This window comes from Stenella coeruleoalba, assembly GCF_951394435.1.
Source record: "Stenella coeruleoalba genome assembly, chromosome: 8".
In the NCBI taxonomy this organism is placed as follows: domain Eukaryota; kingdom Metazoa; phylum Chordata; class Mammalia; order Artiodactyla; family Delphinidae; genus Stenella; species Stenella coeruleoalba.
In genome coordinates, this window is record NC_137154.1 from 11,876,003 (window position 1) to 11,900,872 (window position 24,870).

Consider the following 24,870-nt stretch of genomic DNA (forward strand, 5'->3'; position numbering starts at 1 on the left):
AGCCACCACAATGAGAAGCCCGCGCATCGCAACGAAGACCCAACGCAGCCCAAATAAATAAATTAATTAAAAAAAAAAAAGTAAGCGAGGGAGTGCACTCAAAATATTTTCTGATTTCCTTCCTCCTCTGGACTGGGGATGGGGGTGAGGAAGATGGGTTCAGTCCTCCCAAAGAGTCTCATTATTACTAGGAGATTCTTCCCCAGATGCTGCTGCATGCTCTGGGGCTGCTAGTCCACAATGGCCTCAGCTTCGTGCTGGGGAAAAGGCCCTCTGCTCTTGAACAGGGGTGGAGACTCCGGGCTGTGTTTTGGGGCACACAGTAGGCCTGCAGTTTGTAATGGAGTGATGGTAAAATAAGGCAGGCCCCTTAAGTACATCTTGGGGCTCCCAACACCCCAGCTGTCTCCCAAATCTAACATATAGTAGGCACTTGGTAAGTATTAAACCTAGTAAAGGATTGAAGGGTCTACCAAACCCCAAAGCAAGAGAACGGATCCAACAGCGCCCCCTTGCGGTGCTCTGCATCAAGAAGTCACCTGGGAGAAACGTCTGCAGTTCCACCACCGAATGCTGGACAGCACAAAGGATTCCAAGCTGCCAGGGGAGGGGTCCTTGTCGCGGATATAGTCTACGCTGTCTCCCACCCATTTTTAGAGATGGGGCACATGGGCCTAGAGAGGGGAAATGATTTGCCCAGGGGGCTCTGGGAATTCGCTAGAGGGGCTTAGGGCGGCGGTCTGACGGCGGAGACCCCCGCGCGACCTGTCGCGGAGCTGCGCGTGCATAGCGAGCATCCTGTATTTGCTTAGAGCGAGTGTGTGTTTGGGGCGGCGGCTGAGAGGAGATGGTGCAGCCCCCGGCTGGGCCTCTAGCGGCGGAGCTGGAACTAGAACCCGGATGGGCGGACCCCGGCCCCGCGCCCCCTCGCGCTCGCTGCCTGGTGCAGGGCGCCGCCTAGCGGGACGCCGGGATCCGGCAACGCCGCGCTCTCCCAGGCCCGCCTGGTCTCACGACAAAAGAGCTCAAGTTCCGGGGATCCGAGCCCACCGCCGTGGGGACCGGGCGGGTCCTCCCCTCGGTGGCCTCGCTGTCTCAGACGAGGCGGCGGGGAGCAGGTCAACCCGGTCCCCGCGGGTGGAACGGAAAGTGGGCGGGGCTCCCGGAGGTGGTGTCCCCGGGGCGGGGTGCGCGGAGTTCGCAGTCCGGTGCGCACTCTAGCTGGAGTCCGTCGGAGCTTCACACTCGGTCCCGAGATGACGGCGAGCAAGCGGGTGGCGAAGGTAACCGCGAGTAGGATGACCCCTTTGTCACGGTTCCGGTGACCTTCTATTCCGTCCTCCCTCCATCCCTCCTCCAGCTCTCCGAGCGCATTTGTTTGTCTGGGTACCAGGGCTGGCTGAATCCCTGCATCCCTGCCCCCTCCCCAGTGGAAGAGTGGGTCTACGAGAGGGGCCAGAGCTGGAGTTTGGGGAGCTGAGGACGTGTCGAACTGGGGTGTCGCTGGCTCCCTGAGCTGTGCTGGGGATGGGGATGAGCCACCTCCCCCCAGATTGGTTTCAGTTTCATTTCACTGCCAGAAACTTGTGATAACAATTACGTGCGTCTCAGGTGCGGGAAGGGTTGGTTCCTTGGCGTCTTTTTTGGAGCCAGGCGTTCTGTTGGGGGTGGTGGCAGGTGCCTTTTGAACAGAGAGAACCAGGACAGGGTCCTTGCCTTGGAATAGCCCATGGCCCGCCCCATAGTTTCGTACCCACATTAGAGTCCCGAGAAGTATGCGATGCTGAGTGGGAGTTGAAAGCAACGTTCTCAGGGTATTCTCGGGAGGAAAAGATGCCAGGGAGAACCTAGAAGGTGTCCTGGAGCAGGTGGCGTGTATTCATTTGTTCTACAAATGTTGTTGAATGCCTCCTATATGCTGGTTCCTGTTCTAGGAGATACGGAGGCACAGATAAACAAACCTACCCCTTCTGAGCTTTCATTCCGATCAGAGACACAATTTGAAGTGAGGTCGGGAAGGATGGGGAGTTGGCGATTTTCCCCAGGAGGTGGGAAAACCCAAGGTGTTTGGAGGACTGAGATGTGGCTGGGACTGGGGACAGATGGGGAAGGTAGAGCAATCCTGGGTTGGACACCCCTCAGGCTTTGAGGCTCTCAGAAGTGCCCCTCCTATGTGCAGGCTTGAGGGGGGTGAAGAGGGAGTGCTACCCTCAGCCTCTGAGAAGAAAATGATCTGAGATTGGGGCACCCAGAGCAGGCTCAGCCCAGAAGGACTGAAATCTGGAGGTTGGCAGCAAAATAGGGCAGAGAGTCTTTCCAGCCAAGTGGGAAAGAGCTAGGAGCCAGTATTTACAGCACTGGCACCACTAAATGCCAGGTAGTTTACATTAGTTATTTCATCTCATTCTCACAGCAACCCTGTGAGATAAGTCCTATACCCCCATTTTACAGATGGGGAAGTTGAGGCTCAGAGAGAATAAATTGATTGTCCTGGGTCACCCAGTAGGGAGTGATGGGGCTGGGATTAGAGCCCAGATTGGTGGGGCTCCAACCCATAGGCTCTTTCAGTGGCTTCCCTACTTTCATTTTCTGTTCCTCTGAGTCAGGTGATTTCCTAACAGGCCTCTGGAACAAACTGTGTGTCCTAGCTTGGCTTTCAGCATCCCCAGGCTTTGGGAAAGCCTTGAGAGAACTCATATACAACCAGTAAAGTCCAAGTTCTTCCAGTTATAGTAAACTTGGGGAAAATGTCCATTCCAGAGCTTCTCTGTTCAACCTGGGGCTTCATTCTTGCTGAAGAGTCACAGATGATACTGGAACTAGGACTTGTAGTAGCAGATGCTTCTAGTTTGGGGCAAAAGATAAATGAGGGGTCATAGATTCTGGGCAGAAGGCGCAAGAAGCAGTTTGTTGGCATGAACAGAGTTGGAGTATGGAAAGATAAGAAACAGGAGATAAGGGTGTGTCTGTATGTTGGGGGGCAGAGAAAGTTTAGATGGTGCGCAGTGGGAAGGGACCTCTCCCCAGCGGTGGACTGGCTTTGGGGACCTTTCTCTCTGCCTTTGTTTATACCAGGGCTTGCCAGCCTTGTCACTATTGACATCCTGGGCCGGATAATTTTCCGTAGAGTGTTTGTCGGCATCCCTGGCCTCTACCCACTAGATGTAGTGGCACTCCTCCATTTGTGACAGCCCAGAATGGTCACAGACATTGCCAAATGTCCTGGGGGCAAGTAGGTAAAGTAACCCCCCAGTTGAGAACCACTGGTTTATACCATTTGGTGTTCCAGAAAAATATGACCTGCCCTTGAAAGTCTTTTTTTAAAAAATACTTTTATTTATTTACTTTTTATTTTGGCTGCACCATGTGACTTACAGGATCTCTGTTCCCAACCAGGGATCGAACCCACGCCCTTGGCAGTGAAAGTGTGGAGTCCTAACCACAGGACTGCCTGGGAATTCCCTGAATGTCTTTTTATCTGTTGCTGTTTTTTTTTTTTTTTAAATAAATTTATCTATTTATTTAATTTTGGCTGCTTTGGGTCTTTGTTGCTGCACACGGGCTTTCTCTAGTTGTGAAAAGCGGGGGCTCCTCTTTGTTGTGGTGCGCGGGCTTCTCATTGTGGTGGCTTCTCTTGTGGCAGAGCACAGGCTGTAGATGCACGGGCTTCAATAGTTGTGGCACATGGGCTCAGTAGTTGTGACGCACGGGCTTAGTTGCTCCGCGACATGTGGGATCTTCCTGGACCAGGGCTCAAATGCGTGTCCCCTGTATGGGCAGGCGGATTCTTAACCACTGCACCACCAGGGAAGTCCCGCTGTTGTTTTTTTTTAAAGGTCTATTACAGTGGGGAGAGGCAGCATAGGGGTAGAGGGGTAAAAGGTACAAATCATTAGGTATAAAATAAGCCACAAGGATATATTGTACAACATGAGGAATGTAGCCAGTATTTTATAATAGCTATAAATGGAGTATAACCTTTAAAAATTGTGAATCACTATATTGTACACCTGTAACATATAATATTGTACAGCAACTATACTTCAATTTTTAAAAATTTTTTTAAAAAGAAAAGGAAGTATATTTTTTAAAAAGTCTATTGTTCCACAAGATGGACCCCAGAATGGAGAGAGGGGTTCTTTGGTCTAATACATTTGAGAAGTACTGCACGCTTGGGCACATACCTTGGAGAATCACAACACACAGTAACGTATTAAAGGCTTTGGGAAGTCCTGCAGGAAAGAAGTCTGTTTAGCCTAGTGTTTCCCAGTGTACTTGACCGTGGAGCCCTTTTCCCGTAATAACTATGAATCTTGCATGGGACGCACCGTATACATTTGCTCTTACTGGGCCCTCTGCCTTGGTACCTCTCCAGTTCTCTGCATGGTAGATAGACTCTTATTCATTCCGCATGACCCAGCTCACAGTGTCACCCTGCGTGAAGCTTTCCTGCTCCCCTCTCCTCTCCTTCCCTATTATGTGTCCACACGTTAGTCACATAATCACATCCGTGTTTCTTCCATGACTCCAATGAAGTTCTCGAGGGCTGGGCCATGTCTTAGTCAGGTGTCAGTAGAGGGTGCTATTGAGGAGATGGCTGTTGGGGGAACTCAGTGATGTCCAGTGACTGGGTCACCTTTCTGGGAAAGTGACACTGCTTGTCCTCTTGTTTCTCTGCTTGGTGTGTACAGTTCTCCTCTGCTATGGTCTGCCTGAGTCATTTCCCCTCCCCAGGCCTGGTCTGGAGCAGTTTGACAGGCACAGGGTGATGTCTTTGCTGCCTGTTCTGCCTTGAACACTGTAAAGCACATCGTCATACTGGGTGCTATGGAAGGGAGGGAGGACCTCGTGACTCTCTAGGAAGAGGACAAGAGGACAGACATTAAGTACCTCGGTTTCAGGAGAAAAGGCTCCTAAGAGAGTTTACTCCCAAGCTGTAATATCTGGAAGCAGTGATGTGCGTGCTCCCTCCACCTGGTACTTACGGAGCTGGGGTGAAGCTAAAATTGGGTGATTCACTCAAAGCCCTGAGCACGGTGCCTGACACGTACCAAGTGCTCAGTGAATGGGGGCTATGACTGCCATCTTCTGTCCCCTGGGCGGTCCTGTTTGGGACTTCGACAGTGTGCTGGGGGGCGGGGGAGAGGGGGCTGAAGTAGGGGAGACGAGGCCAACTGCCCGTGCTCTGTCCCCCTGCAGGAGCTGGAGGACCTTCAGAAGGAGCTCCCCAGGTACCTGCGGAACCTGTTCAGCGATGATGCCAACGTGCTGGTGTGGCACGCTCTCCTCCTGCCTGTGAGTATCCACAGGACCGTGGCGGGGGACTGGGGTCACTTAGGCCAGGAGCCTGGGCAGGGAGGGTTAGGACTGGGCAAGAATCTTCCCTGCCTTCGAATCCTGTTTTGTTTTGTTTTGTTTTGTTTTTGTGGTATGTGGGCCTCACACTGTTGGGGCCCCTCCCGTTGCGGAGCACAGGTTCCGGACGCGCAGGCTCAGCAGCCATGGCTCACGGGCCCAGCCGCTCCGCGGCACGTGGGATCTTCCCAGACCGGGGCACAAACCCGTGTCCCCTGCATCGGCAGGCGGACTCTCCACCACTGCGCCACCAGGGAAGCCCCCTGAATCCTGTTTTTCACTGGAGGTTATCATTGGCAGAGGGGGTCTCTCTCTGGATTGATTGCTTCTGAGGTTCAGGCCGACTGATGAAGAGGCTAAAAGCCTTTTGGATTTAGTAAGGGACCCCTTCTGCAAGCCAGTAGCTACCACGCCCACCATGGAAGCTTCAGTAGACAAAGGGCATTAAAAAAAAAAAAAGAAAAAGAAGAAGAGATCTGTTGGGTCTTTGTCGAAGGATAGGGATGAAGTTCCTGTTTCCCACAGTTGGTAGAATTTGCTGCCTTAGACCTAAAATGTGTTTTGTTCTCTTTTAAAAATTGTATTTCAGAAAATTATTGTTACATATGACAACACAGATAACTCATCTCTACTATTCTGCTTTTTCTCTGTTTATTATTAAAGATCATCTCGATAGAATCTCCCTTTGAAAGTAATATTCCAAAGGACCTATCAAAGTGCAAGATGTCTATTGTATCATCTAATTATTAGTGACCACAGATATTTTCTTTGAGAAGTTCATCTATATACCTTTGGATACTAGGAAATAAAAATGGAAACAATTGAGCTTTTTATTAGCTCTTTGGAATTTAATGGGAACAATTCATTTGATTATTTAGGATTTGAACTTCTTACTGACAAGGCAGTGGCTTGGGTTGTGCCATTTTCCTTTATTTTTTATATTTTTAAATTTATTTATTTATTTATTTTGGCTGTGCTGGGTCTTAGTTGCGGCACACAGGATCTTCGTTGCGGTATGCGGGCTTCTTATTGCGGCATGCATGCGGGATCTAGTTCCCGGACCAGGGATCGAACCCAGACCCCCTGCATTGGGAGCGCAGAGTCTTACCCACTGGACCACCAGGGAAGTCCCTGTGCCATCTTCTCTTTCAACTGACCTGTAGCCCAGAACAATGGAGAACGGCTTGAGTCAGGGCAACCCTTGACCCTCTGTCATGTCCTGTGGGCTGCTGGGTTGAAACAGTCCACCACACCTGCTCTGGGCTGGAAGAATAACAAAATGCTTTATTTAACTCAGGACTTCGGAAGAAGTAGGGCTTTCTCAGCTGACCCTAAGGTGCAGTGTGAAGCCCTCTGTCTGGTCCAACTTCCTCATTTTCATAGATGAGGAAACTGAGCCCCAGAGCTGCTCAAAGCCACACAGCAAGCTCGAGGCGGAGCCAGGATGGGTTCCCAGGACCCAGGGCTCTCAGCTTCCTGGCTCCGCCACCTCCTTCCTCTGATAAGACCCGGGCAGCCCAGCCTGCAACCCCTGCAGAAGGACACACAGACGCTCTCTCGTCCTTTTCTGAGGCCTCACCCAGTGGCTTTGTGTCTACTTCCCAGGTCCCAGCCTCTTCTTATTATCGAGAACATGAAAGCTAAGGCATTTTCTTTATCTGCCCAGCATTTGCCCCAGCTCTTATCTCAGACACACCCAGGACCCCTACGGCTTCCTTTCTGCCTTCTGCTGAGGAAGAGGAGCTCTCTTAAAACCTTGAGTCTACGCTTGCATACCTGTGTCATTCGGACTGTCTTTGTCCTGTCTTCTCTATCACGAAGGTTCTGGAAGGTTTTGGAGCTTTGGAACCAGCCTGAAGGCCCCTGTGCTCTATGCGGGGGTCACCCAAGTCCTGAGGTTCCGCCCCACTAGGGTTGTAGAGTACTGCCCATGTGTGGAGAAGCCAAGTTGACAGTGCTGAGATCCCATCCTAGCGCTGTCACTGTGGCCCTGGGCAAGTTACTTATATACGTTACACTTGAGTTTCCTCATCTGGAAGTGGAGATGCTAATACTCAGGAGTTTTCATAATACTTATCCTAATAGCTGACATGTACATAGTGCTTGCCATGTGCCAGGCCCTATTCTAAGCTCTCAACATAAATTAGCTCATTTAATTCTTACATAAACCCTATGAAGAAGTCTGTTATTTGTTCCGTATGGAAAAGCACAGAGAGGTTGAGTTACTTGCCTGAGGTTACACAGCTAGGAAGGGGCAGAGCCAAGAGTCACACTCAGGCAGAGGGGCTCCAAAGTCCACGTAACCCCTACACTGTGCTGTATGGGCTAACGTGTGCGGAGCCCTTAGCACGGGGTGGCACAGAGTAGATGCCCAGCAAAGCCTTCTTGTTGCTGGAAGTCTAGAGCGTCTTCTACTGGCTCCTGGCAACTGGTCACTCCAACTCCCACTTCTTTTTTTTCTTCTTTTAACATGGCAAAATACACATAACAGTATGTACCATCCTCATCATTTTTATGTTCTGAGTTCAATGACACGAAGTACACTCACATTATTGTGCAGCGATCACCACCATCCATCTCTAGAACTGAAATTCTGTGTCTATTAAGCACTGACTCCCCGTCCCTCCTTCCCTCCAGCACCTGGTAACTAATTTTCTAGTTTATGTCTATGAATTTGACTATTCTAGGTACATCACATAAGTGGAATCATACAATATTTGTTTTTTTTTTTTTTTGGATCTAGCTTATTTCACTTAGCACAATGCCTTCAGAGTTTACTTGTGTTGCGGCATGTCGCCATTCATGATTCTTCCTAGGAGTGGAGCAGAGGATGCCTGGGACCCTGGGGTGGGGGCGGGGAGAGGGGGAAACCAGATCGAGGTCCTAGAAGGAAATGAGCAGCGGTGCCTCGGCACAGAGCTTGATCCCTCTCCTGCACAGGAGAAACCTCCCTACAACCTCAAGGCCTTCAACCTGCGCATCAGCTTCCCTGAGGAGTATCCATTCAAGCCTCCGACAGTGACATTCACAACCAGGATCTACCACCCCAACGTGGACCGCAACGGGCGGGTGTGCTTGCCCCTCATCAGCAAGGAGAACTGGAAGCCTTTCACCAAGACCTGCCAAGGTGGGCCTGGGCCCTGCCTAGAGGGAGGGACCTGGACTGGGTGGGGGAGGGGGTCATGGCACCGATTTTCACTTAGAAAAGCCCAGAAGAAAGGAGATAAAAATTGTGAGTTGGGCTTCCCTGGTGGCACAGTGGTTGAGAGTCCGCCTGCCGATGCAGGGGACGCGGGTCTGGGAGGATCCCACATGCCGCGGAGCGGCTGGGCCCGTGAGCCATGGCCGCTGAGCCTGCGCGTCCGGAGCCTGTGCTCCGCAACGGGAGAGGCCACAACAGTGAGAGGCCCGCGTACCGCAAAAAACAAACAAACAAAAAAAAATTGTGAGTCTCAGCTGAGGCTGTCATCAGATAGAAGGGGTGTGTCCTGAGATCCTGGGCTGGCTGACCTGCTCCTGCCTCTGTTCTCATACCTGGGCAGGTGGGAGAGAGCAGCGTTGCTCTGGGTCAGGGGAGAGAGAAGCAGCTGGGCTATAGAGGGAAGGGCTTGGGATAAGAAGGCCGCATGCCCTGTCTGGGGACCCTGGTGAAGTCTTCCTTTCCAGGGCTCAGTGCCCTAAATGACAGCTGAGGGGACTGGCCTAACAATGATAACATACATCACTTAATTAGGCACTTGGGCACTGTGCTAAGAGCTTCACATGCCTTTTTTTTTTTTTGGCTGTGTTTTGTAGCTTGCGGGATCTTAGTTCCCCGACCAGGGATTGAACCTGGGCCCCCAGCCCAGTGGAAGCTCGGAAGCTCGGAGTCCTAACCACTGGTCTGCCAGGGAATTCCCACATGCCATTTTTTAAAAGTTCACTTTTTTCTTTTTCTAAAACAAATTTATTTATTTATTTTTGGCTGCGTTGGGTCTTCGTTGCTGCACGTGGGCTTTCTCTAGTTGCGGCAAGCGGGGGCTACTCTTCATTGTGGTGCACGGACTTCTCATTGCAGTGGCTTCTCTTGTGGCAGAGCACGGGCTCTAGGCACGCGCGCTTCAGTAGTTGTGGCACGTGGGTTCCAGTAGTTGTGGCTCGCGGGCTCTAGAGCGCAGGCTCAGTAGTTGTGGTGCACGGGCTTAGTTGCTCTGCGGCATGTGGGGTCTTCCCGGACCAGGGATGGAATCCGTGTCCCCTGCATTGGCAGGCCGATTCTTAATCACTGCACCACCAGGGAAGCCCCACTTTTTTTCTTTTTAAGATTTATTTATTATTCATTTAATTTATTTTTGGCTGCATCGGCTCTTAGTTGCGGCTCGTGGGATCTTTGTTGCGGCACACGGGATCTTTCCTTGCGGTGCGCGGGCTCTTCGTTGTGGTGCGTGGGCTCCTCTCTAGTTATGGCGTGTGGGTTTTCTCTTCTCTAGTTGTGGCACGTGGGTTCCAGAGCGTGTGGGCTGTGTAGTTCGCGGACACAGGCTCTCTAGTTGAGGCTTGCAAGCTCAGTAGTTGTGGCCGCAGGCTTAGTTGCCCTGTGGCATGTGGGATCTTAGTTCCCTGACCAGGGATCGAACTTGCATCCCCTGCATTGTAAGGTGGATTCTTTGTCACTGGACCACCAGGGAAGTCCCAGAAGTTCACTTTTTTATTTGAAGTGTAGTTGATTTGCAATGTTGTGTTAGTTATACTTATGCACATGTGTTCAGTTATACTTATGTACATATTCTTTTTCATATTCTTTTCCATTATAGTTTATTACAAGATATTGAATATAGTTCCCTGTGCTATACAGTAGGACCTAGCTGTTTATCTGTTTTATATATAGTAATGTGTATATGTTAATCCCAAACTCCTAATTTATCCCTCCTGCCCCCCTTTCCCCATGGTAACCATAAGTTTGTTTTCTATGTCCCTAAGTCTGTCTCTGTTTTGTAAATAAGTTCATTTGTATCGTATTTTAGATTCCACATACAAGTAATATCCTATATTTGTCTTTCTCTGTTTGACTTACATTACTTAGTACGATAATCTCCAGATCCATCCATGTTGCTGAAAATGACATTGTTTCATTCTTTTTTATGGCTGAGTAATATTCCATTGTATATATGCACCACATCTTCTTTAACCATTCATATGTCGATGGACATTCAGACTGCTTCCATGACTATTGTAAATAGTGCTGCTTGGAACATTGGGGTGCATGTATCTTTTTGAATTAGAGTTTTCTCTGGATATATGCCCAGGAGTAGGATTGCAGGACCATATGGTAGCTCTATTTTTAGTTTTTAAAGAACCTCCCTACTGTTCTCCATAGTGGCTGCACCAATTTACATTCCCCGCCAACAGTGTAGGAGGGTTCCCTTTTCTCCACACCCTCTCCAGTATAAAAATTCACTTTTTTATTCCATATTACGTTTTTGGTATCTATCCATTGATGACAAATTGAAATTATAATGGCGTAAACATAGTTCAGGCACACAAAGATGGAGTTGGGTAGCCATTGAGGACCTGGTCTGAGACATGTCCCTGCACCACTGAGAACTTGAACTTTCTAACTCAGGGACACCAGCCATTTTTAACCCACCAACTTCATTTAATCCCCTCAGAAGCCCCCTGAAACAGTGCTCTCGTTAGCTCCATTTAATAGTTGAGGACACCGAGGCGCATGAGAGGAGAAGCGCTTGCCTGAGCTGGCAGGTGGCAGAGCTGGGATTCGGAGCCTGCTTGGGTGCCTCTGGAACAGCACCGTCCAGCAGAACTTTCTGCGGTGATGGAATCCTTCTGTAGCTGCCCTGTCCAATGCTATGGTCACTAGCCACGTGTAGCTTTCGAGCACTTGAAATGTGGCTGATGTGACTATGAACTGCATTCCTAATTGTAGGGAATTTCCATTAATTTAAATTGAGATAACTCCCTGTGGCTGGTGGCTACCATAGTGCGCACTATGGCTCTAGAGCCTATGGACGTAATCGGTGTGCGATCAATCCTGCCTCTGGACCAGCTCGGGAGTTCTCAACCCTGGAAACAAGAATCCTGGGGGCGGGGATGGGGAGGACTGGTCCTTGGATGCGCTTCAGGAGGTCGGTGAAGTGCTCTGGACCCAGAACCACACGTCTGTGTGTACGCGTATGTGCACGTGCCTGGGGAGGTGGGCCACTGCCTTCACCAGGATTCCAAAGTCGCCCGTGAAAGATTTCCAGCCACGGGGCAGCAGTGGTTTCCAGTCTTAAGCCTCAGAATCCTTTTTCCCAAATAAAAGTTGTTTTAGAATCCTAATAACACAACAGAGAAAAGCAAAGTACTTCTTCTCGAAAAGGGAATAGAACCCAGAAACACTGTTTATCTCACCAACCCCCATGATGGGTAGCTTCTGTGACACCGTGAAACATAGTTTGAAAAGCACTGATGTAACTGGTTATGGCTTTGGGCATCATCAGTGAATGTGGTAAGAGGCATTTCATTTGGTTGTAGCGTCATCCTAAGACATGGAACCTCCTGGGGGGCTCTCCCAAGGAGTGAGTGTGACGTTTCGGGGGATCTGGGAGTGGGCAGCCATCGCTTCCTTCCCAGGATTTTTTTCCTTCCATCCTGATGTCCTGATCTGACCTCTCTCCCCAGTTTTGGAGGCCCTCAACATGCTGGTGAATAAACCAGAGCTGGGAGAGCCCCTTCGCTTGGAGCTTGCCGACCAGCTGACACAGGACCCAGAGCTATTCAACAAGAGGGCCGAAGAGTTCACCCTCCAGTTTGGAGTGGACCGACCCTCCTAACTCTGCCTCTGGCCCATCTCTGCACTGGATGCTTTCTGTGTGATGGACGGACCCATGTCATGGGCTAGGGGCCAGAGCCCCTTTGTGGTCCATTTCCTGCTCATTTCTTCCAAGTTTTCCTTCTTAGATTGTTAGTCATTTGTGTGTGTGTGTGCACGTGTGCGTGTGTGCGTGTGCGTATGTGTGTGTGGTGGTGGTGGGGCCGCAGTTATGTGTGTGGTACGGGGATCCGCTGGCCTCAGGTGTGCTTTCCCCACTTCCTTTCTCTGCCCCAGAGCCAGGGGCATTTAGGTTTGCGGGGTCGCAGGCCAGCTCTCCAGCGCTCTGTGATGTGGGAAGCCCGATCCTTAGAGACTCAGGCTGCCTTGCAGACCGGCTCGCAGGAAATGAGCCCAGCAGCCAACCAGAATCCGCTGAGGGCCCAGGCATGGGGGGTGCGGGGAGGGCAGAGGGGCAGGGGGGAGTATGGGAGGGAGGCAGGGCACAGGGAGGAGGGACTCCTACTTACGGTTGAGTGTTCTGTTGATTGAGTGATGGAAAACAGCCAGACCGCTGATAGACGTATAGATGCAAAACCTTTTCTCTTCCACGGATGAATCATAAAGTGAAGAAACTAATCTCCGTCCCAGAAATCTGACTGCATGGATTTTTTTGTTGTTGTTTTTTTCCTTTTAATTTTTTTTTTGGCCACACAACCAGGGATCGCACCCACACCCCCTGCAGTGGAAGCGCGGGGTCTTAACCACTGGACGGCTGGGGAGGTCCCCTGACTCCACGGTTTTTAAACCACTTGCTATCCCATTAGGTTGCTGGTTCCTAGGGACCAGGCTTTAGGCGGGGAGGTGTTTCCCCTCCAGCTTCCAGTCCACGGGAGCCACGGAGACCATGTGTTTGCCCAGCTATTAAAGCCACAGATGGACCGTGGAGTCCAACAGTGTTCACTGAGGGGACGGGTGGTTAATCGGGAGAAGAGGAGGCTGGGGATTTAGCTGCAGCCTAGCTAAAGGTGTGACCCTGCTCTCCAACAGCTGAGGGCTCGCTGGCCACGAGGACTAGACCACCCTTGGCCTGAGCGGTCGTCGACACGTCCACAAGGATAACATCCCCATTTTTATAGAGGAGGCAGCCAAGGCACAGAGCGCTTCAGTAGGTTGCCAGGTCCACTCTGCTGATCGGGGCAGAGGCCACCCCTCCAGCTGCAGCGCCGAGCTGGTTGGGTTTTGTTTTTGTGTTTTTCATGAACTGTTCTCATCAGCGCACATGCTCCAAATGGCTGATAAAGCCAGACAAGATTGTTAGCGGGAAGCTATACTCAGCTCCAGGGTTCATCTCTAGTGAGCCGCAGAGAGACAAAAACAAGCCAAAACTCTGGCCAGGGTTGGAGGGATTAACTTAGCACAAAGGAGGAGCTTTCTGGGTGCAGTGGTTCTAAGCTCCTAGAAGACCACTGGCTTGTAAGAGACAGAATATGGGGTATCTTTGAGTCAGGGGAATCACTCCAGGCTCCACTAGCCTAGTTGGGGTGAGATTTGTAGAGAATCTTCTACTCTAGTCCCTGCCCTGGAATTCCCTAATCTGGGAGAAGTGTGGAAAAAGGGAAGAGAATTGGGAAGGTGCCACCCATGGCTGGAAATGTAAGATGTGTCGTTACTTTGGGCCACCACTTCAAGAACACTTACGTGACAGGCCCCGGGCCAGGCTGTTTGTCCTTTTCATGATCTCATTTAACGCTCACAGCACCTGCATGATTTTGAGCTCCTATCATCCCCATGCAGACGGTAAACTGAAGCTCAGAGAGGTTCACTCACTGGCCCAGGGACACACAGCTGGTTAGTGGTAGGACCCAGCCCACTCTCCCAAATGCCTTTCATGGTTGTTGAGAAAATCATGTCAGATGAGGAACCCTGGCGGCCGGGGTTTATTATCCAAGTGAGAGATGTTCCTGCTGGGTTAGCGAGGGAGCACTAAGGGGCTAGACCGGATTTTACAAAAGAACTTTTCATGTAGTTAAGACTGGTACCATCTGCCCTTGTCTGAGCCCCAGCACTGCTGCCACCATGAGCAGGAGTGAGCCTCTGGGCCACGGCTGGTCAGCTGGGCTCCCTGCCCGCCTCTGCCCACAGGGTTGGTCAGCCCCTCATTTCTTCTTGGTCTTCACCAGTCCCTTCTGCACGAGGCTGCGGTACAGCTCCTGGATGTAGGTGTAGACGCACTTGGAGTCGGGCACTGTCAGCCGCACCATGTCATCCACTTCCAGCAGCTGGGCGCAGTCGGCCAGTTTCCTGAGGGGCAGGTTGGGGAGGGGTGAGGAGGGGTGGAGCAGAGAGCCAGCGGTGAAGGATGCGGGGCCTAAGGGGACAGCCCGGCGAGGATGAAACCCACAGAACTGTGTGTGGCAGAGCTGGGAGGTCATCTAGGGCAACCATCCCATTGTACAGATTAGATAACTGAGGCCCAACAGAGTCAAGACTCAAACTCAGCGGGGTCTGATTCCTAAGCCCCGGTTTTCATTGCACTGTGTGCCTTCACGTAGGAGCGGAACCTTCTGGTCTATAGTTCTGCGTTAGCCCACCCCTCCCACGTGCTCATATACCTGTCCTCAGGGAGAGTTTAAAAGACAGAACACCAACACTAGCCAGAGTGTTGCCTTGTAGCTGCAACAACTCCAGCTTCAACCAGTTTCCGTGTATGTATTGAGGGGTACTATGTGCTAGGTACTTTTCCAGGGAATTCAGCACCGAACAAAATAAAAATTCCCCACTCTCATGTCACTGACATTCTCACTGCAGTAGACAGTAATCAAACAGAAATCGATGGTACATGAGATGATGAGAGGTGCTGTGGAGAAAAATAAGGCAGGGAAGGGGGACAGGGTATGTTTCTGTGTTCAAGGGGATTTTTAAAAAAAATATTATGTTAGTAATGGCTTTATTTTTTTATTTTTCATCTATTTATTTATTTATTTTGTGCCAGCGCCTCGCAGCTTGTGGGGTTTTAGTTCCCCGACCAGGGATTGAACCTGGGTCCTTGGCGGTGAAAATACGGAGTCCTAACCACTGGACCGCCAGGGAATTCTCCAAGGAGAATTTTAATAGGGAGCCCAGGAAAGTTCTCTTAAAGAGTGTAAATTGGGGACATCCCTGGCGGTCCAGTGGTTAAGACTCTGCACTTCCAGTGCAGGGGGCACAGATTCAATCCCTGGTCGTGGAACTAAGATCCCATGTGCCGCGGAGCAGCTAAGCCCGTGCACCACAACTACTGAAGCCCACGCACCTAGAGCCCGTGCTCCGCAACAAGAGAAGCCACCGCAGTGAGAGGCCCGTGCACCACAGCAAGGAGTAGCCCCCGCTCGCCACAACTAGACAAAGCCCGTGCACAGCAACGGAGACCCAACACAGCCAATAATAAATAAATAAAACAAATTTATTAAACAAAATTTAAAAAGAGAGTACATATCTGCGGGAAGAGGATTCCAGGCAGAGGAAACAGCATGGGCAAAGGTCCTGAGGCAGGAGTGCTTAATGTGTTTGAGCGACCGCATAGAACTTAGCAGCAAGTCCTCTCTTTCTAAATTCCCAGCTGCTCTTTGGGGCCACGTGCTACTCCTGGCTTTGCTAAAGCCGATCTTCTGATCTAACCGCTGTTGGGACCTTGCCGCCATGTGCCAGGAGTTTTATCAAGTGCTTCCCTTCCCCCCTTTTTTTTTGGTTGCGCCACACAGCTTACAGGATCTCAGTTCCCCAACCAGGGATTGAACCCAGGCCACGGCAGTGAAAGCCTGGAATCCTAACCACTAGGCCACCAGGGAACTCCCCAGTGCTTTCCCTTGAATGGTCTCATTTACTCCACTCCTCTGTGTTCAACCAGCAGAAGAGGAGCTGGAGACTCGGAGCATTTTGGTGATTTGCCCAACGTCAAAGTGAGTGACACAGCTGGGACTCCACCGCAGGCCTGCCTGATGCCTCTGGCATCCCTGTCCTGTAGCCGGGTCTCAGCAGTCCCAGCCTGCCAAACCGCCATGGGTGCTGGCGTAGGAGAAACCAGGGTCCCAGCGGAAATCCTCTCTTAGAGCTGAGGCAGCTGGACCGAAACCCAAGCCGGGCTGGCCTGGGAGCGGGAGGCAGGAGCACAGACTGGAGGATTTCGAAGAAGGGGACAAGCTCCCTGCAACCGATGCAGTGATCTTGGCTCCTGGATGTGGGTCGGGGTGCTGTTCCCATGCAGGAGAGGCAAAAGCTTCACTCCCACTGGGCCTGGGGAACGGGGTCAGGCTCCTCGAGCAGCACAGCCGATCAAGCCGCCTGGGGGCCCCAGCGTTGACTGTTCCGTGGGAATCAGAGGCAACTTCTAGAAGGGAGCCAGCTGCAGCAGGGGCCCCCTTACTTTGCACGCTTCATCTGCACCCCAGGCCCTAAAAGAGGTTAAGTCAGCTGCCGAGGTCAAAGAGCTAAGAAGGGGGACTTCCCTGGAGGTCCAGTGGTTGGGACTCTGAGCTTCCGCTGCAGGGGGCACGGGTTCGATCTCTGGTCATCACTGGTCAGGAAACTAAGATCCCGCATGCCTCATGGCGTAGCCAAAAAAAAAAAAAGAAGAGCTAGGAAGAAGGAGGCACCCCCCCACCTCTTCTCCCTCCAGTCTCCATCCCCACACATCCCCTGCATATCCTTCCCTTTTCACTGCTGCCTGATGCCTCCTCTCAGCCCGTCACCATCACCTGATTATTCCTTCTGCCTTTCTGTGGCTCTGCAGGCTGGCAGCCAAGGCAAGGCAGCTGCGGGAGGACCACGACCCCGCCCCACAGGCCGGGGATACCTGGTCAGGGCCAAGCCACGTGGCCTTCTGATGTTCACCAAGAGCTCTGCCCCGACTAGGAGTTTCACTTTCCAATCCTGGTTCATCACCATTAAAGGTGCTTCTGGGGCTTCCCCAGTGGCACAGTGGTTGAGAGTCCGCCTGCCGATGCAGGGGACACGGGTTCGTGCCCCGGTCCAGGAAGATCCCACATGCCGCGGAGTGGCCAGGCCCGTGAGCCATGGCCGCTGAGCCTGCACGCCCGGAGCCTGTGCTCCGCAGCGAGAGAGGTCACAACAGTGAGAGGCCCGCGTACCGCCAAAAAAAAAAAAAGGTGCTTCTGAGCCCAGAGCAGGACATGGTGCTCCGGATGCCCTCAACCCGCCACCCCAGGGCACTCCCCCCACCCCTTGGCGGGACCAACTGGAAGGGATCTTCTGTAGCACCAAGTCTGGTGGATTTCAAACGGCATCCCTGGTGCCCTAGGGCCCTATAGACATGCTTCAGGGACCATCTTGGGAAGCAGAGCTGGAGTGCTCCAAGAACCCCTCCCAACCTCAAAAGGCCTCCCTAAAATCTGTCTAATATGTTGGGCATTCATTTAATATTTTGCTTGAGGAATCTGTCAGGGGGGAAAAAGCATCTGAAAAGCACAGATCAATACCGGCCATCTCGTCCATCTCGTCTTGCCGATGGGGACACGCAGGCCCCAAAAGGGGAAGGTTGCTGCCCAGGCTTCCCTGCAGGCTGGCGGCCAGGCCTGGACTAGACCAAAGGGCTCAGCCTCCTGGACCAAGGTGCTGCTAACATCCCCAGTGACTTATTCCCTGCCCCCGGGCTTTAGAAACGCACTCAGCGGGAAATGCATTCCCGGTCTCAGAGCTGTCCTCGTGGACCACTCCCTATGCATAGTCCTATCTCTACCAGGCGGCTCAGAAGCCCCTCCCAGGTGGGAAAGGACGGGCGCTCCAGGCGTGAGCTCCTTGGGAGCCCCAAGGCCATCAGGTCATGTCTCTCCGGTGGGCGGAGATGGAGGCCTTTGGCTGAGTCCAGTTTTGGTGCTTTGGTGGGGGGAGTGCCCCCTCCTCCCCCGCCACCTGGCAGCCATGTCCTGGTCTCTTAGGTTCTTCCTTGGGCCACACTGATCCTCACACCCCTCCTGCCTGTGTAGTCCACCCCTGTCTCCATCCCTCCACCACCCCGGCACCCAGCTGTGTGAACCCCAGCAATAAATGCCCTCCAGGTCCCACACTGAATAATAATTATCATAACAACTGTGATATCATTCATTATAACATAGGAGCTAAGATTTTTTTTTTTGAAGTGTTTGCCATGGGTTAGGCACTGTTTATAGGCACTTTACTTAATTACTTACTTAATTCTCACCATAGCCCTGCCAAAGAGGAAATGTCATGCCCATTTTAAAGGTTAGAATATGGAGGCTCAGAGAGGTGAAGGAGCCTGTCCAAGATCACACAGCTAACAAATGGCAGAGTCAGAATCTGGCCCTAAATCCCAGCAACCACCCTGCCTGCCCCTCCTCTACCCCTTACCCTGCCTGCATTTTCTTCACGGCACCTGTTCCCTTACATTATATTTCACACGTGTGTGTGTTTATCATCTGTCTCTCCCTTTAGAATGTGTCATAGGCACGCAGGGATTTTGTAAGTTCCACCCACTGCTATGTCCTAAAACAGTTCCCAGCAATCAAAAAATATCTGTTGGGGACTTCCCTGGTGGTTCAGTGGTAAAGAGTCTGCCTTCCAATGCAGGGGACGCAGGTTCGATCCCTGGTCAGGGAACTAAGATCCCACAGGCCGTGGGGCAACTAAGCCCACGCGCCACAACTACTGAGCTCGCGCGCCTCAGCTAGAGAGCCCACGTGCCACAAACTACCGAGCCCGCCTGCTCTGGAACCCGCGCGCCACAACTACAGAGCCCACACGCCACAACTAGAGAAGAGAAAACCTGCATGCACAGCTAGAGAGAAGCCCGCGCGCTGCAACAAAAGATCCCGCATACCTCAGTGAAGATCCCGCATGCCGCAACTAAGACCCGATGCAGCCAAAAATAAATAAATAAATCGTAAAGAAATATCTGTTGAATTCATGAATGTGTGGTGACAGCCTCCACCTGACCACCGCACTACCCGACCCCTGTGAACCCGGCCCTCGATTCTGTGTAGGTGAGCCGAGCTCCCACCCGCCTCTGCATCCCCTGGCATGGCTTACTCGGCTGTGGAGAAGGCCAGGGAGAAGTTGTGCCGGCGCTTGGCGGGGTCCAGCGCAGCGTAGTCAAAGGCATCGGGGAAGAACTTGTGGATGAGGGCGCAGAAGGCCATGCCACTGCTCCAGCTTGAGGAGAAGTTCTGGATGTCCACATGCTGCGGGCAAGCGGGGCCCAGAGGCCTCGGTGAGCCTCAGCCAGAGGACCCGGACTTTGCCCCCTCCGGACCTGCCCCCCTCTGGGCTTTGCACCACGCAGAGCCTCCCAGCACTGCCGCCCTGGGGAAGGGTCCCTTGCCCACCATGCACCTCGTAGCTCCTCGTCATGGCCCGACACCACTCCAAGAGCATGTTCTTAACGCCGCCGATGGCTGCCCCCGCGGCCTTGGTGTTCCGGAACAGGGCCGTGGGGCCCGAGGCTGCCCTGTGCGCGAGGGACAGAGAAGGTCAGGCCAGAGAGGTGGGAGGGTCCCATCAGGGAGGAGCCCCAGCCCCAGATGTCAGTCCTCCTGCCGGGGCTCGGGCTGTTCCTATTGCCCCTCAGGACTCCCCCCCACCGACTGTCCAACCAACCCAGCCCCACCGCTCCTCGCCTGCATCTTACCCCCCAAACTTGTCTACGATGGCTTTGCGGTTCTGGGCACGGGGCCCCCGGGGCCGGGCAGGGGCTGACACCCTGCGCTCTGGTGCCTTGTCTTTCTTCTTCTCCTGTGAGGGAGGGGGCTCCGTGGGGCTCTGGGACACGTCGCTGGGTGAAGATTCACTGCATGGAAAAGTTCGGAGCAGGGTGAGAGGGGCTGGGACCAGCCACTGAGGAGGGAGGAGGCCGGCTGAGCGCGGCCCCTGCAGTCTCAAGAGGCATACGAAGCTGTGGTCCCCACTCTCGCCACGTTTCCTCTGGGCCCAGCACCGGGAGGGGCTGGGAAGAAATAGTGACGCTCAGTCTCACTTTGGTGAGCACGTGGTCTGGTGGCATGTGTGGACAAACCTAGGGCACATCTGAGGTCTGACCTGGGGCTGGATCCTGCCTTTGCCTCTTAGTTGCTGTGTGATCTTGGGACTGTCGTGTCACTCCTCTGAGCCTCAGCTTCCTCATCTGTAAAATGGGGCAAGAATTGCTACCTGACAGGGTGGTTCTAAGGCCTGCGTGGGAGGGGGAATGTAGCCCACGCTCCACGAACGTTCAATCGGGTACCTTCCTCTAAGAAGGTGACACGGAGGTGAGCTTCAGCTTGAAATAAAGGAAGACTCTTTAATGATGAAAGTTGTGCCCTGGCGAGAGTAAGGCTATCGTGTTATCCAGCACCAGCCAGGCACCAGGCGCTGGGCTGAGGGCTTTACACACAGATGTCGTTTGAGCCTCACAGAAGTCCTACGAGGTAGGTACCGTGACTGTGCCCACTTCACAGGGGAGGAAAGGGGCAGTGATGTGGCCAAGGTCACACAGCTGGTAAGTGGCAGTGTCACTGTCCAAACTCAGGCTTTCTGCTCACTCGCTTATGGGTGAGGCTGACACCGCGGAGGCAAGCAAGACCAGGAGGCTTCAGCAGTGAGTGAGAGACGGACCAGGTGTGCTCCACGGCCCCTTTGCTCCCACACTCCGGCTCCTTTTGTCTCCTGGGCTCTGCCCTGGGCTAGAGGGCTGAAAACCATAATTCCTGGCATATCTTGAGACCAGCACTGGGGAGGCCCAGGCCCAGGGGATGGCAGCCTTTAAAGGAAGCAAGCGGGGGCTTCCCTGGTGGCGCAGGGGTTGAGAGTCCGCCTGCCGATGCAGGGGACACGGGTTCGCGCCCCGGTCCGGGAAGATCCCACGTGCCGCAGAGCGGCTGGGCCTGTGAGCCATGGCCGCTGAGCCTGCGCGTCCGGAGCCTGTGCTCCGCAACGGGAGAGGCCACAACGGTGAGAGCCCCGCGTACCACAAAAAATAAAAAAAAAAAAAAAAAAAAGGAAGCAACTAGTAGCAGGGGCTGGAGCTGGGGCTCCAGAGTCTGACATTACCTGGCTGAAGGACTGGTCTCTCCGGAAGCTGCGGTGTCTGGACTCAGCCCATCTAGGGGAAAGGAACGGGAGGGAGGCAGGCTGGGGTGACCCGTGGTGCGCGGCCCGCGTGCTCCCTCAGGGAGGTCCCTGCGATGTCCGCGGGCTCCTGGGCTCTCACTCACCTGGGCTGAGGCCGCTGCCCTCCTCCGTGGGGCTCTCGGGCCATTCCTCGGCGGACCGGGGAAGCGCTCCTGCCCCTTCCTCTGCCCCTTTCTCCGCGCCCTGGTCCTGCTCTTCATCAGGACAGCCTGGCTCCTGGAATGAACATGGGCTGTGTGGGCCCGCACCTGCCTGAGGCTCTGTGAGGGCTTCAGAAAGATCTGGAAGGCAGCCTGGAGCGCAGTGCTGCATCCCCCACCCCAGGCTCTTGATATCAGTGGGTGGAAGACTGGATTGTCCCAAAGGAATAAAGCAGGGGAGGGGCTTGCTTGGGGGAAGGCTGGGCAGGGGGCTCCGGAGAATCGTGGGGCCTCCTCCCTCCTCTCCTCTCCTCTTCCTCACTCACCACCTCCTCCTTCACCTCCTCCTCCTGTGGTTTAGGCTTGGCCTCATCTTCCACGGCAGTCTTCTGAGAGTCCGACTTGGCCTCTGGGGCACTGGCTTTCTCTTGGGTTTCAGCCTTGGGCTCCTCCGTCTTGTTGCTCACCTCCTGAGAGGCCACTGTGGCCTCCTGCTTCCCAGCAGCCTCCCTGCCTCCAACCTTGGCCTCCTCCTTCCCAGCAGCCTCCCTGTCTCCAGCCTTGGCCTCCTCCTTCCCAGCAGCTTCCCTGCCTCCAGCCATGGCTTCCTCCTTCCCAGAAGCCTCCCTGTCTCCAGCCTTGGCCTCCTCCTTCCCAGCAGCCTCCCTGTCTCCAGCCTTGGCCTCCTCCTTCCCAGCAGCTTCCCTGCCTCCAGCCATGGCTTCCTCCTTCCCAGAAGCCTCCCTGTCTCCAGCCTTGGCCTCCTCCTTCCCAGCAGCCTCCCTGCCTCCAGCCATGGTTTCCTCCTTCCCAGCAGCCTCCCTGTCTCCAGCCTTGGCCTCCTCCTTCCCAGCAGCCTCCCTGTCTCCAGCCTTGGCCTCCTCCTTCCCTTTGGCCTCCCTGCCTCCAACCTTGGCCTCCTCCTTCCCAGCAGCCTCCCTGTCTCCAGCCTTGGCCTCCTCCTTCCCAGCAGCCTCCCTGTCTCCAGCCTTGGTCTCGTCCTTCCCAGAAGCCTCCCGGTCTCCAGCCTTGGCCTCCTCCTTCCCAGCAGCCTCCCTGTCTCCAGCCTTGGCCTCCTCCTTCCCTTTGGCCTCCCTGCCTCCAACCTTGGCCTCCTCCTTCCCAGCAGCCTCCCTGTCTCCAGCCTTGGCCTCCTCCTTCCCAGCAGCCTCCCTGTCTCCAGCCTTGGTCTCATCCTTCCCAGAAGCCTCCCGGTCTCCAGCCTTGGCCTCCTCCTTCCCTTTGGCCTCCCTGCCTCCAACCTTGGCCTCCTCCTTCCCAGCAGCCTCCCTGTCTCCAGCCTTGGCTTCCTCCTTCCCAGCAGCCTCCCTGTCTCCAGCCTTGGCCTCCTCCTTCCCAGCAGCCTCCCTGTCTCCAGCCTTGGCCTCCTCCTTCCCAGCAGCCTCCCTGTCTCCAGCCTTGGCCTCCTCCTTCCCTTTGGCCTCCCTGCCTCCAACCTTGGCCTCCTCCTTCCCAGCAGCCTCCCTGTCTCCAGCCTTGGCCTCCTCATTCCCAGCAGCCTCCCTGTCTCCAGCCTTGGCCTCCTCATTCCCAGCAGCCTGCACCTCATCATTCACATTGGCTTTCTCCCTAGATCCAGGCTTGGCCTCTTTCTCATCAGCCTGCTGCTTCTCAGAGGCCAACGTGATCTCCTCTTTTCCCTCCGTCTCCTTGGGTTCGGAGTTGGTCTCTTCTTTCCAATCAGCCATCTCCTGAGGAGCCACGGTGGTTTCTTTCTTCCTGCTGTCCTCCTTTTGAAGTTCAGCCTCCCCTTTGGATTCCCCCTGGAATTCAGCTGTAATGCTATCCTCAGCTGGTGCCCTCTCCTGCTTTCCTGCTCCGTCTGGAGGCCCCTCTGTGATGGTCCTCTCAGCTGGGCCTGTGGCCTCCTCCTCAGCAGAGGCTCCCCCTCCCACTGTCTCCGGGACCTCCGTGGTTGGGGACACAGGGGTTCCGTCCTCAGAGGGCTTCCCTTCCTTCTGCTCCATCTCTGAAAAGAGAAGACAAGCAGGCCTGGTCATGCCCCCTTTCTGCCGGTGAAGGCCCTGGAGTCTGGAGACGTGCGATTCAGTCCTGGGTCCCCCACTGCTCGGACATGTGACACAAGTATCCACTTTCCCTTCGGCTAAATGAAGCGGTAGAGCACCACGTCCCCCACAATGGGGTGCTGGGCCAGCCACGTTTACCTGATGTTGGGTGACGTTCACCTAAAGGCCCTCTGCAGGTTGTGACTTGGGCTTTAAGGAACACTGGGTTCTGTGATGCCTTGTCAATGATTTGGCCTCTTTTTGAATAAGCCAGTGAGGTGGTTAGAGTCTGACTAGCCTCCTAGACCCCCATGGAGCACTTGCTATTTTCCCCCTTTTTTTTTTTTTTTTGCGGTACGCGGGCCTCTCACTGATGTGGCCTCTCCCGTTGCGGAGCACAGGCTCCGGACGCGCAGGCTCAGCGGCCATGGCTCACGGGCCCAGCCGCTCCGCGGCATGTGGGATCTTCCCGGACCAGGGCACGAACCCGCGTCCCCTGCATCGGCAGGCGGACTCTCAACCACTGCGCCACCAGGGAAGCCCCTATTCTCCCCTTTTGATGGAGATAGCTGCCCTCATGCTCAGAGCCCAAAGCAGACAGAAGTCTCTAGATAGAACTTAATAATACTGTTTTTTGTTTTGTTTTGAGTGTTTACTTTATTTATTTATTTTGGCTGCACCGGGTCTTCATTGAGGCATATGGGACCTTTTAGTTGCGGCATGCATGCAGGATCTAGTTCCCTGACCAGGGATCGAACCCAGGCCCCCTGCCTTGGAAGCTCGGAGTCTTACCCAATGGACCACCAGGGAAGTCCCTAATAATACTGTTTTGATTCAATTGTATTTATTTTTACAGTTACTTTCTGTTTCTGGCCAGTGATATCGAGTTTCCATTTCCAATAGTGATATAAAGTTTATTTTATGAATACATTTATGGAAGTAAAGTAAGTTAATTCAAAGGAAGACATTCAGGAAAGCGGAATACAGGATACAAAATACCTAAATCATGGAGGTGGTGTTAAAATGCCTGAAACCCTGGGCCAGCTTGGTCGCTGGGTCTCTGCCAGCACTGCCCGCCTGTGTGTGTGGTTCTCTGAAGAGCTGGGCCTGGGCATGGAAGAATTTCTTTTGGTGAAGAACGGAAGATACTCTCCCTCACTAACCTCTGCAGGGAGATCTGATCCTCCAACTTTATCATGAGGTTTCCTATTCAAGTACTGTGTATACAGTCAGCCTTCCTTTTCCATGGGTTCTGTGGATTCAACCAACCTTGGATGGAAAAAATTTGAAGAAAAAATTCCAGAAAATTCCAAAAGGCCAACTTGAATTTGCTGCCACTTCAACTATTTACATAGCATTTACATTGTTATTAACAACTGTTCACATGACATTTTCATTGTACTGGGTATTATAAATAATCTAGAGATGATTTAAAGTA

The 24,870-nt window shown here is 53.3% G+C and overlaps 2 protein-coding genes across 2 annotated transcripts; one reads left to right on the plus strand and one right to left on the minus strand.

Moving 5' to 3' along the window:
• The first annotated feature begins 1,007 nt into the window (after positions 1-1,007).
• UBE2L6 (ubiquitin conjugating enzyme E2 L6) lies at positions 1,008-12,584 on the plus strand. Its single transcript, XM_079929350.1, has 4 exons — positions 1,008-1,283; positions 5,200-5,295; positions 8,296-8,482; positions 12,016-12,584. The coding sequence occupies exons 1-4, from the start codon at positions 1,257-1,259 to the stop codon at positions 12,165-12,167; spliced, it is 462 nt and encodes a 153-aa protein (XP_079785476.1). The 5' UTR covers positions 1,008-1,256; the 3' UTR covers positions 12,168-12,584.
• Positions 12,585-14,304: 1,720 nt separating this feature from the next.
• On the minus strand, positions 14,305-23,393 carry SMTNL1 (smoothelin like 1; the record flags this gene model as incomplete). Its single annotated transcript, XM_079930213.1, has 8 exons — positions 14,305-14,449; positions 19,190-19,341; positions 19,493-19,607; positions 19,788-19,946; positions 21,185-21,236; positions 21,349-21,481; positions 21,732-21,971; positions 22,971-23,393. 8 exons carry the CDS (start codon positions 23,391-23,393, stop codon positions 14,305-14,307), a joined length of 1,419 nt encoding a protein of 472 aa, XP_079786339.1.
• Positions 23,394-24,870: the final 1,477 nt, after the last annotated feature.

Excerpts from the sequence above, each read along its gene's own strand:
- UBE2L6 (XM_079929350.1), top strand. The coding sequence starts at position 1,257 with ATGACGGCGAGCAAGCGGGTGGCGAAG. Across the intron at positions 1,284-5,199 it reads CGAGCAAGCGGGTGGCGAAG|GAGCTGGAGGACCTTCAGAA; the intron begins GTAACCGCGAGT and ends GTCCCCCTGCAG. Across the intron at positions 8,483-12,015 it reads TTTCACCAAGACCTGCCAAG|TTTTGGAGGCCCTCAACATG; the intron begins GTGGGCCTGGGC and ends CTCTCTCCCCAG.